The sequence below is a fragment of the Citrus clementina genome, unplaced genomic scaffold (assembly GCF_000493195.1).
Source record: "Citrus clementina cultivar Clemenules unplaced genomic scaffold, Citrus_clementina_v1.0 scaffold_6, whole genome shotgun sequence".
NCBI classification, from domain to species: Eukaryota; Viridiplantae; Streptophyta; class Magnoliopsida; order Sapindales; family Rutaceae; genus Citrus; species Citrus x clementina.
The window spans coordinates 20,471,508-20,484,721 of record NW_006262139.1 but is presented as its reverse complement, the minus strand read 5'-3'; the positions used below and the strand labels follow the sequence as shown (position 1 = coordinate 20,484,721).

Genomic DNA, 13,214 nt, shown 5'->3' with positions numbered 1-13,214 from the left:
AAACTCAAATACAATTTTTTACCCTCTTACCATCCCCAAGAATCAAACTCAAGTTTTAGTAGAGGCTACAGCTGCACTGCAACCAACCCGACCACGCCCTTGAGGTTTATTATGCTAGAATTTGATTTAATGAAATTAAGATGTTTTTTGGTATTAAAATCACAACTGCTCTAGAAAAAAAAAGGTGTAACTATAAAATAAAAGTTAAGATATTATAGAATTTTATATCATATAAATATTAAATCAAATCAACATAACTTTCAAATTATAATATTAGGTGTTTAATAACTAAGTATTCTAATACCGTATCTTTTAAGTTAAAACATTTTGACTATATTGCTAACCAGAGCTTAAGTTATTGAACACATGATTATGTCAAATTCCTACTTATGATAAATAATTTTTCTTGAGTTACTTTTTTTGATAATTCATAGAGTTGAGATCCAAGTTGTTGTCCTAATATTAAAAAATTAAATAAAAAAAAAAGTTGAGAGTTTGTTGTAGCATTGGAACAGGAGCACACCAGAGAAAAGAAACAAGCTTAATATATTCATCCATTTCACATATTCATATATGCGCGTTTTTACTGGATGAAGTTGACTTGTCCCAGCACTTCAAATATTTAGTGCCTAGCATAATTATGAACACCAACCAGAACTGCCAAATGGGGGCAGCACTAGCGGAACCGCCATCAAGTAAACAATGATGTAAAAGATGAATTGTTATTACTCATGTTTATCTGTCTTCTTAATTATGATTAATAATAGGATTTACTGAAAGTTAAGCTGTAATGGATGCTTACATTGCTTTCTTCCATTTTTCTCTTTTTCTTCTGACTGAGCAGGTGGGTCTAAAGAGATGTCCGTTAAATCTCCTCAGATGAGCGACGAAATGCTAGTCGTCGCACCACACATTATTGTGGATTTGTGGTCACCTGATCATTGGCCGGGTTGTGGGACGCCAGCCAATAATCAGGTGACATGTGGCTCGTGTGCGGTGGCGGGCCATCAGTCTACTCTGCTCACGCTGCATCATATTTATGTTTGATTTTGGGTTCTTTCGTATTAGTTTATAAAATTACTTTTTTAACATGAAAATTTCCACAAATTGAGGTTTGAATTACAAAGACTCGAGAAATTGCCTACTACTTTCCATATCATATTTTTCAGAAACATATTCAAACATCTATGTTATTGTTGTTTTAATCTAATATTAGATTTTGGGGAATAAGTTTAATTAGTGATTTTGGGTACTGCTCCTCGAACGAACTGATTGCTTTCATTGATTTATATAGGGAAAAAAAAAAGAAAAAAAAAATCTCTTTAATTGGCAACGGCATCACATGGCTAAAAGTTAACATGTTTCCGAGGTCTCAGCGACATTGCATGGGAGGTTTACTAGGAATACCAGATTTTAACAGGGAAACAAGCAAGAATAAGCCAAGACATAGCTGCTTTCTTTGTTGCTAATTTTTATAAGATGGTAAACCCTTGTGATGAAAATACAAGCTAATTGAGCTGAGCTTTTTGCTATATGTATCATATATATAGTTAATTTCACTGTCTATCTTTCTATGTTAAACTAACGAAAGATTATAGAAACTAAAGGAGTTTACATAGTGTATGTTTTGCTAGTCTATTTCAGGTATGCTTTCCAGCTCAGGCTTCCACGCTTTAGTGTTATCACCACTTTGGAAATCATCAGCACTTTGTTTACTCTGAATCCGAGAAACCATATCTTTAACTGAAACTCCTTGTTTCTGCAGTAACTCCTCCAGCTCTTGCTTACTGATAACCAACTTAATCCTCACAACACCGCCTCTTTCCTTCGCCCCGGCTCCCGCCTCTTCATCCGAAAACCTGACCTTCTTTTTCTGAACTTTCTGGGATGGCAATGGAACAGGTACAAGAAAATACAAGTTCCCACCAACCAGTTTAAAGTCTGGCCTGAGATGCCTGATTTCGGGAAGCGAGTCAGAAATTGCATGGCCAGAAAATTCTGCTAACACATCCTGAACTCTGATGGGTTGATTATATTCAAGTATCTTACCATCTGTTTTCATCACCTTAATCACTTTTTCTTCAAGGACTAAGCAATTCCCCATGGCTTCTTTTTGGTGCCTTTTCATTATCATAAGAGCATATAGTATCGATGTATTGTATTTATAGGAATATAGTTATGAAGTTGCCCTCATGATTTGCAATTATTCACAGAAATATCCCTATCTTGTCCGTAATTGGACCCCAATTCTTTAGACTTTTCGCGCTGGTGTGAACTAAGGATTCCATCACTGATGGTAACGCATTCACCTTCCAACTCAGGAATTGACTCACCAAGTGAAGTTTTTTGAGTAAACGCAAAATGGGTAGATAAAATAGAATCGGTATAGTGGATTAATCGCATGCGAATGAAACTGGATACATCAAAAACAGAGTTGGTTGCATTTGGAATACAAGTGGAACGTGACCAGACCCCATTGCTACAGTAAGATCGGCTAGCCACTAGCTGCCCTGGCATTTGATGAATGCATCCAATGGACAATATGGACTAGGGGACCGCGACTTTGTGGTTGACTCAAAGCTATTTTTGTGTGTGCGCAACATTGACTATTTGCTGTCTTGCTTTGTCTTTAGCAGTAACCTTCAACAACATGCGTGAAAAGACTCCCCTTTACCGTTCGTGGTCGGCTAACTATGAATTAAATATATTAATTTATATACTAGGAAATTTTTAAGTAAGTTTCCTACACATTAACCAGATAACAACTCTTTATATGTATATATTTCCTCTGCATTTTGCCTCCATTTTTTTCCGCCTTGGTTAAACGCCAAATTAATTATTAGCGCATTTTCCAAGTTAAATAAATTTATATATGAGCTTAGTATGTATTTGATCATCCCTAATACGATTATACTTTAATTAGCTAACTTATCACGATCAAATGCCCTTTGTGGTTATCTAACTGATACAAAACTGATTAAGCTAGTCGGATCTCCACTCTTCATGTCAGCATCTCACAGCTAGCGCCTAGCAGTGAGTGCGGGCTAGCTAGCTAGCCTTCTCCAAGTAGCAGCTTGCTTGCAGTCCAAGCTTCAACCGAAATTAACGGCAGATTTGTAACTTCGGGCAAATATCATGAGGTCTGAGGTATACCACGTCAGTCATTCACACAACCATGCATCCCATAAAATTAAAGTGCTCAAATGTATACATTTATCTACTGTAATCCCGGGTTAAATTTAATCACTGTGCAACCCAGATTTCTAGGCTAGCCGATGAAATTTACTCACAATCAAAAGAGACGATGTTCCCATAAAACACGAGCCCAAAACCTGAGGGGAGAAAAATGTAGACCATTCATTATTCAGCTGATTACCCCTTGTATAGGCGAAAACTAAATTTACTTATTTAATCTACAATGAAGACAATTGACCAGAGAAAAAGTGCATGAATAATGGAGATTGGAGAATATTATAAAGAAACGAGTGGTGTTGTGTTAATTTACAACTGCTGTTTTCAACACGCATGCGTGCTAAATATTATATGGCTGTGATTCTTCTTTTAAGTTAGTGGAGGTAGAAAAATCAAGAGCCTAGCTCGATCTCTTTTGGAAATTTAGCGGAAACAAACTAATCAACAAAATTTATAGAAAAAAGAGAGAGAAGCTGGATAGTAACTTTCCAAAAAGAGCACTTAGCTATCGTATCTAGCCTGCCTGCCTACCTCGCCACCATGGTAGACTGATGATAGCGAAATAACTTTTCCGTTTTGACTAATTAAGAGTAATTCTTTTAATTAGGACTAATTAATACTGTTGTATACAAACGTACATATATAATTGATCTAGTGAGCAACAACTACACACATGGAGAAACTTTGTAACGCTTCATTAAATTGATTAATTAATCAAGCTGAAGTTATGAATTAATTAGATTACATTATGTGAGATGGATGATGCAAGCGATGTTGGCCTTGGTATATTATTGTAGACATATATCAACAAGTTTATATATTTTTTATTAAAAAAATTATTTTGATGTATACGGCACACACGTGAGTTGGGTTGAATTCAGAATTTTAAGCACGTTGGCCTTAAAAGCACGGCACGATTGTAGATGGGACAAAGCACGGCACGCGAAAAAGTTCGTTTCATTTTTTAATGAAAGTGAACTTAAAATTTTTATGATTTTATAAATAACTTGAAATTGAATCTTTTAATATATTTTATTAGCTCAAATTTTTTAATTTATTTAATTCTTAGTTTCTAAAAAATTATATTTGATTTATATTTATAATTTATTAAATAAATAATTGATATCATGATTTTAATAAATAAAATTATAAATATCATGATTTTATAAATATGTATTATATTATTATAAATTATGATATATGACTCTACATAATTCCAAGTTAACAATTAAATTAACGCTTAAAAAAATTATTATTGTTGTTGTCATTAAGTACTAAAAAAGAATTCTCATACCATAGAGTCAAACTTAATAACTAATATTACATTATCCTATTATTATTAATTTATTATTATTGAATCTGGACTTGAGTTTTGAATTTTTTATTTTTATTAAATTTGAATAAAGGCACATGGATACAAAAAACTATAAAGGCTTGAAAAAAATAAGAAAACAACTTGGCATGCACTCTTGAATAAATAAAAAAGTAAAAAAAACTTAGTGGCATTACTTTCTAGGCACGGCACCGCACGTGTGAGCACGGCACGAGTGGGCACAACACATGTGCCGGGCCGGGTCTAAGCAAAAAAAATTAGACACAGCACGACACAGCACGAAACGCATAACGGGCATGGTACGGCACGAGTACGAGCACGCGTGAACTTCCTATGATGGGTTTGGGCCGGCACAGCACGGCCCGTTGGCCATCTCTAATACATCCATACATACAACTTATGCTAAATAAATATCTAGGTTTTAAATATATAATGGATAGTGGCAGTGTCACATTAATCGGTTTTGTATAACAACTATGATGGTGATTATATTTATATTTCTAATTTCATAATCATTTCTGGGCAGTTGATAATTATTTTAATTAATGAAAGATCATAATTAATCCAAGCTGCTTACTTGAAATCAGTGCATGAATCATGAATGAAGATTTCTTTGGCGGAAAAGAAACCATAAAGAGATATAAAAAAATCTTTCTTTAGCCAAGTGCTTTGAGCATTTATTATCATAAATAGTTCTTTATTAATTTTCTTTTTGGAATTTTTCCCCCCTTTAAAATAGATTACAGTGGTGCAATTATGTCAGCATGATGAAAATGGCCCGTATTGTATTTTTTTTTTTAAATTATATATTCTATTGGGATTTCGACATATAAGTGGCCTAACTTTAGCGATGTAATTTTTGCTTTTTCTCTATTTCACTTTCTCCTTAAAGCCTAACTTCAGCAAAATTCTTTAGGTCCTGAATGAGATTTTATTTCATTTTCTTTTTATGATGCATGTCATTGTCAATGCAAAAGTTCCACAATCCATGATCCATGGCGCTCTTTAATTTGCTGTTTCAATCTTCATCGATGAGCTTTAGCTCTAGACATCAAATGTGGCGTGCTACATGCACTTTCCTGAAAGCTTTCTAACATTGTTATCGTTGTTGAAGGGAAGAATTGCGATAAATATATATTCAGCCCCCATGATGTCATTCTTCAGTAGTTTATTTGTAGGACTTAGTTATGGTACCACAGTTGCACTCAGTTATTGGATCTCTCACCATAACTGAATCTAATGACTAAAACAACTGTGGTATGATATCACAGTTGTATAAAGATTATGAATAATTAATATTATTTTATTTATGAAAAAATAATTAATTTTTTTTTTTTTTGGTTTGCAGTTATTGTAGCATGCGCCATGCAGCTATTTGTAAGTTAAACATACAAACCTTCAATCTTATTAATTTTAGATCGGTGTTAAGCACGCATAAATTTAGATCAAATTGTAATAAAGAAAAATAATCAATTATCATAATTTGGTATTCATTTATCATATTTATACGCATGATATGATTATGACTCTTGTCATACAATGAAATTCATTGTTTTCATATGTGCATGCGATTATAATCTTGATTTTTACTATATGTGCACTTATATATCTCTATTGAGAAAGATTTTTACGTGATTATTACACTCACACTTAATGAAAATGGAATATAAAAACTTGTATATATCTACACTAATATAACAATTGATACGGTGCGACGAAGTCGATGATCAGATCAGTTGCAGTATAAACTTTGAATTATTCATTCATCCTTATTCCTTTTTTTTTTTCCTTTACATTTATTTTGCCGTTGATCATTTCTCTTATTCTTCTTCTTTATGCTAGCTAGTAGTTTAGTTATCTTGGTCGATGGCTCTTTGGATCTAGCTACTCCATTTGTCGAAGTACATACACTGAATTCCAATTTGATTTTGCAGTAAATGATAGGCCTTGAACCACTTAATTGAACTGGGAAAGCAACTGAAACTTTCAACACAGACAAATATTCGTTTTCCATTTTCCAACTCCTAGATTTTCTTCTCTGTTTTTACACGCACTTTCCAAAAGAAACTTTAATTTTCCCTCCTCAAGACATTCTCGCTCCCTTTTTTTTTTTTTTTGTCGTTTTGTCGCTTCTAGACTTGGCAGAAAGGAATGCTTGGCCGGCTGACATGGCACTCGAGACCGCGACACTTGTCTCTCTATGGTTGGGCGGCACCGCCTTTTAGAATTTCTCTGTGGTTCAATTATGTCTCGGCTGCAGCTTTAAGATGAATTCGTCAACCTCTAATAATTATATTTAGCTTGTAATTAACAACCATCGACTTTTTAACTTCTCGTATTATGTGGTCATTGTATTCGTTGTAACTTTAAACACCACAAGTAATTAAACCCCTACCTATTAGCTTGAGGTTGAATTTTGGATAGTCTTCATAATTTTACTTTTGATTAAGGTAGCATTCATTTTTTTACATCATATATAATAATAAGAATAATGTTAGATATTTTAAAATTTTATTTTAAATTTAATCCTAAATAATGTATCTTGTGATGTGTCTTTTACAAGTAGCATGGCACATGGTTTAGGATAAAATTTTAAAATTAAATTTTGAGATGTATTGCACTGCTCATATAATAATAAACCTCATAAATATGTTTGAAAATAGTTATCACTCTTATAAATATGCTTGAAAATAGTTAACACTCTTATTAATTTTTAATAGGCCCAAAAAATAAAAATAAAAACCTCAATTGATTGAATGATTGATTAACAATGATTTAGACAATAATATTCTTACATTGATTTGTTTTTCTTTTCATCTTTGTTTTGATTCTTTTCGATTGCTATTAATTAAGATCGATCCTCTAAATATATATATATATATATCATGCCAAATTATTATATGTGCCCTTTTCGTTTTCTTATGCCGATATTTAGTGTTTATTGATTAATAATTTTGGTTGGGAATCTAATTTTATTGTTTCTAGTGTAGTATTACGTTTCAATATCATATTAATGCAACCTAAATTTTGCAAGAGTAACGAGCAACAAAAGGATAGATACTGAAGTTCTGTCATAGTTTCACTATCTCTATGTTTTTAATGTTAAACTAAAGAAGATATTATCAAAAGAGATAAACAAGTATACATAATATTTGCATGATTTGCTAGTCAACTTCAGGTATACTTTCCAACTCAGGCTTCCACCCTTCGTTGTTATTACCGCCATCCTGGAAACCAACGGCCTGAGAATTGGTGCTTTGTTTACCCTGAAGCCAAGAAGCCACATCTTGAACTGAAACTACTCCTCCTTTCTGCAGCATCTGCAAATCCTGCAGCTCTTGCTTACTGATCACCACCTTAATCCTCACAACACTGCTTGTTTCTTTGGCTCCGTCTCTGGCTTCTTCCTCCGAAAACCTCACCTTCTTTTTCTCGACTTTGGGGGATGGCAATGGAACAGGAACAAGAAAGTATAAGTTCCCACCAAGGAGTTTAAAGTCTGGCATGAGATGCCTGATTTCAGGAAACGAATCAGAAATTGCATGGCCTGCAAATTCTGCCAGCACGTCCTGAACTTTCATGGGGGCTTTATACTCAAGGATTTTCCCATCTGTTTTCATCACCTTAATCACTTTTTCTTCAAGCATTAAGCAATTCCCCATGTCTTCTGCTTTTGGTGCTCTATTACACTTTTCTGAGAGTTGGATTTCTATTTAATTCTAATTAAGAGTAAGAGAAGCATAGGATTAGGATGTGTTGCATTTATAGAATTTTAGTTATGAAGTTGCCCTCATAATTTACAATTATTTACAGAAATCCCTTATTTGAAACGGGACCCCAATTCTTTAGACTTTTGCTTTTAATTCACGACTTCATCATTGATGGTAACTTAACCATTTAGAAATTTTGCAAATCAAAGATTGACTCACTAAGTGAATTTGAGTTAAATGGGGTAATTAGTAAAATCCCTATAATACTTTAATTTCGTGGTAAATTGACGAATAATACATCAATTAAACTAGGGTCACCTAGTTAAGTCTTTTGTGTGCGGGCTAAAGAAGATCTATTAATGCAGCAAATTTTGGTATTCTTGTCTCTTAATCACTGCAAAGGAGTCACAATCAACGAGTTTCAAGCTGGTGGATCATCGAAACAAGTGGAATGTGACCAGATTACATTGGCGCGCGATTGTTACTTGTAAGTGATTGATCAATAGGTCCAGTCGAGTAGGGACCGTAACTTGTAAGTGATTGACCACGTTGGTTGACTCTAGTTATTTCTACGTGTACAACGTTTACTATTTGCTCTTTAGCTTTTACCAATGTTTTTCTATATGGTATTAGAACTAAATTTATGTACAAACCAGGTAAAAAGATCAATCTACTCATGACCACAAGTATTTGAGGATAATGTTCCGCATTTGTTGAGACAGAATCTAGATTAAGAATATAAATTTGAGGCAACTTTCAATTCTTGAGTTAAAACTTTTGAGTATAAATTAGATTCATAAATTTCTATCAATAATTAAACATCAAATTATTAACATATTTTCAAGTAAGTAAGAAGAAAATGTTTGTATGAGCTAACATGTGTATTAAAGTATTAAAGTTCTTTGTAGTGTCAGGTAATTGGTGACATACAACAAATTCCGAAATACAAATTTATTCGTATCAGAATTTGTGAGGAATTTTGATTTAAATTTGAGTGAAGTAAAAACAAAGGTTAAATAATCAAGTATTTCAGGAATTTGTCCCAGAATTTGAATTCTAAGTGTTTTGGCTGTTGATTTGTAAATACTACATCACTTTATTAATTTTTTTAAAATTAGAAGACAATAAGAACGTTGATGGTGAATTTTATAATGGTATTTTGAACACATAAAAGTAATTTCCGCACCCATTGTTTTAATAAAGTTTATCTTACTACAACAGGCTTGAAGGAAATTACTATTGAAGACAAAATAAAACAATGAATAATAAGATAATAATTCTTTATTTTCTTAATTCAATAAAATAATATTTCATCTCTGCAAATTGCACCCACTAAATTTTGCACTCATCTAACATGAACTCTAATTCGTCTATGTTCAAGTTCTTGACAAAACTTAATTTTTCACGAGAAACGAGTTCGCCACAATCAGATACTTACACACACGCACACGCCACGCAAAAGTTAATGTACATGAAAAGAATCTCAACAAGTGTGAATTTAAAAATTAGAAATTGATGCTTTTGAAATTATATTTCCTTCTTATCCATGAACCTAAATTAAATAGAGGAGATTAGTGATGGTGGGTGCATAAAAAATAAGTTACAATGATGGGAAAAAAAAAGGACAAAATGAAAAGAGGATATATAATTTAATTTAGATTATTTTTGAGATTATAGGAGGTGTATACAGTAAAAGTTAAAATTTTAAATTTTAATCCTGGGTTTATTAAGAAAGTGAGTTTAAAGAGAAAAATCATGAGCTTAAATAGTCCCACCCTTTCATAATTTCGTATCGAGAATGAATTTCTTTAATTACCATATACAAACACAAATTAAACAAAATTCTTGTTTAAGATGACTATCTTTCTCAATACGATAGGATTCTAACTTTAAATTTCAAAAAATGATACTTATCATATAAGATTGCCTGACTTTCGACAAAAGTCATGTAGATATATTGAGCATTTTCAATCCCTAATTGAGAAATTTGCACTTTAGATAAATTGTAAATTCATGGAAAGTGATTCAGTCCCATCAAATCCCCATCCAAAAAACCCGTTGTGGTTATCTAACTGATGAAAATTAATTAAGCCAGTTAGGTCTCTGTGTATAAATGACATCATCCCACAGCCAGCAATGAGTGTGGACTCGCCATCTTCAATTTGCAGCTTGCTTGCAGTTCAAGAGTTTCAAGTGAAATGGCAGAATTGTGCATGTAATATTCTTGGGCAAAATTGAGGCCATTTTCAAAGAAAGTTCAGAATAAGTGCACTTCACATGTTACGACCAAAAACCACCCAATATTCCTGTATACATTTATTGAAAAAGAGTAGATAATACACTAGTTAAATATCATAATTAACGTGATACTAACATAAATATATTATTTAAATAAAAATGTTAAGATTTAATAATTAATTATGTATTGTTTGAACTTATCAGACGATGTCACACCATTTGCTACATCAAAATAAATATAAATGGTAATTTACAATTGTTGAGATCAAGATGAATGTTTTTTCAACACGCATGCTTGCTAATATTAATTATATGGTTGTGGTTATTCCAAGAAGGAAGTGGATGTTGAAAAATATTGGCAGCAACGATCTCTTTTAGAAATTCAACGGAAGATACTAACAGAAGGGCTAGCTGTTAATTAACCTACAAAAATTACAAGATTTTTATACATATCATCTTAAAACTAAACATTTAGGTTTTGTGATACAGTGGCAATGAGTCACTCTGGGGTTTCTAGAATTATTTCATCATTTCCCTTTAGTTGAAAATTATTTTAATAGAAGACTTATTACAAGCGAGTCGGTTACTTTGGCATGAATCATGAATCAAACAATTTATTGGCTTAATTCTTATATTTTATTTTTGGGTTATTTACTCTATAACGGATTACGGTAGTGTTCCTTATCTATGTCGCCATGATGGAAATTCTTCTTTTTGTCACTTCAGTAAAATTTATCTTTAAAAAAAAAAAAAAGGAAAATCCTTACTGTTCTATTGGGTGAAGCGGTTCATCTAATATGATTTCAAGTAATTTTTTTAGTTTATTTTTTCTTTTAATTAATTAGACTTTTCTAACAATGGAATGATCAAGTTAAGTCCACATAACAAGCCTACGCCTAATTAGTATGGATCTTACGCCTAAAGAGAACGTTAGAGCTTAATGCTATTATTTAACATCTTTAATTATCAATTAAGCTTTTAGGGATGGGTGTTGTTAGGCTATATGTGTGAGTGTGTGTGTGAGTGTGATCTTACACCTAGAGAGAATGTTATGGTGTGTTTGAGAGTGAGGTTGGACAGTACTAAAGTGTTTGATAAACACTAGTTGCTGTAATTTAAAAGTTATATTGATATGATTTTTCATTTGTATAATGAAAAATTTATTATATTTTTAATAATTTTATCAAAATTCTTATTTAAAATTTACATTTACTATATATTATTAACTTTTGTTTCATAATTATAGTTTTTTTTTCTACAACAACTGTATCTTTTAAGTTACAGTACCTCAATCCCAAACGCACCTTAAGTCTTCTTACTTTGGATTGAATGTTACTATATGTGTTGGATTATCTCCATTGATTGTAGAATATATCTAATCCTTTGAATGTGGTACGGATAATTAACACTAGGTTGGGTAGTTGTAAAGAGATATATTGTATAATGGGTCATATGCATTCTACTTCCTTTATCGAAGTGATTATTCAATTTGATTTTGCAGTAATGATCGGCCTTGAAAAGTTGAACCACTCAACAACATTTTGAAAGCAGCTCAAGTTTTAGATTTTCATTTTGCTTCTCTTTCGCACACAAACCCAAAAAGAAAGTTTTGATAATTTCCTCCAACATTCCCTTTTGTTTTTTTGCTGTTGTTTTGTAGCTTGATATGTGGAATTGGCCGGTTCAGGCTGACATGGCACACAAGATAACGACACTTGCCTCTCAATGGCTGGGCGGCACCGCCATGAAGAACAATCCCCCGTTGGTTAAGGGAGCCCCTATGTTACAATTAATGTAACATACACACTCAATAACAACCACACAAATGATGGGCCCACACAATTTGTGTGGTTATTGTTGAGTGTGTATGTTACATTAATTGTAACATAGCATTTGCCCGTTGGTTAATTATAACTTGATTGGAATATTAATTAATGGTTGTAAATCATCAAGCACTTATGATATAACTATTTCTCTCAATTAATGCTGACGATAAGTCTCTTCATACTTCTTTATTAGCAAACACCAACTTAAAATATAGGGTGGGGGAAATGGGTAAGAGTAAATTTTCTCCTATATTAATATGGATTGAACAAATATCCCTTTAATATTATGTGAGGATAAAATTTTGAGATATACTACTACACTTATTAAAGATAGTCTCGTTAAAGATAATCTCAATATATTTTTTATTATTATAAATATTAGCATGATTATGATTCTTATCGTAATATATCAATGTATCAAAATAAATAAATAAATAAAACATGCCTTTAAAATTAGATTGTAGGATTATGTTTATAGCAAGTGTCTTCATAGCTTATTAGCACTCACCAACAGAAAAAAAATTAAGATCATAACTTTACAATCAAATCTATTCCACACATGAGATGAGGCTTGTTTGAATATGTAGCTGCTTAACGGTTTATGTAACTTCTTATTTACATCATAATTTCAATTTTGAAAGCCTTGTGAACTGACAGTAACCAAGTAAACGAAGAGATGCTTTATCTTGGGTGAGCTATGCAACTAAAACTAGCAAATTTTACAAAAGATTTGCTGAAATTAATTTTTCTAATATAATTCGCTTTATTCAAAATATTATAACAGATCTGGGCCGTGTTGGGTTCTAATTTTAATGGACTCGCATGCAAGGTCCAGTCCAGTCCAATCCACAAACACAACATTCCAAAATGAACCCCGCTGAACCCTTTCTTCACAAATATTATCAGATAACAATA

At 32.3% G+C, this 13,214-nt stretch overlaps 2 protein-coding genes across 2 annotated transcripts; both read right to left on the bottom strand.

Annotated features, from left to right (window-relative positions):
- Window positions 1-1,423: 1,423 nt before the first annotated feature.
- On the bottom strand, window positions 1,424-2,110 carry LOC18039778. Its single transcript, XM_006430128.2, has one exon. The coding sequence runs from the start codon at window positions 2,102-2,104 to the stop codon at window positions 1,631-1,633; it is 474 nt and encodes a 157-aa protein (XP_006430191.2). The 5' UTR covers window positions 2,105-2,110; the 3' UTR covers window positions 1,424-1,630.
- A 5,579-nt stretch (window positions 2,111-7,689) lies between these two features.
- On the bottom strand, window positions 7,690-8,188 carry LOC18039777. Its single transcript, XM_006430127.2, has one exon. The coding sequence runs from the start codon at window positions 8,185-8,187 to the stop codon at window positions 7,690-7,692; it is 498 nt and encodes a 165-aa protein (XP_006430190.1). The 5' UTR covers window position 8,188.
- Window positions 8,189-13,214: the final 5,026 nt, after the last annotated feature.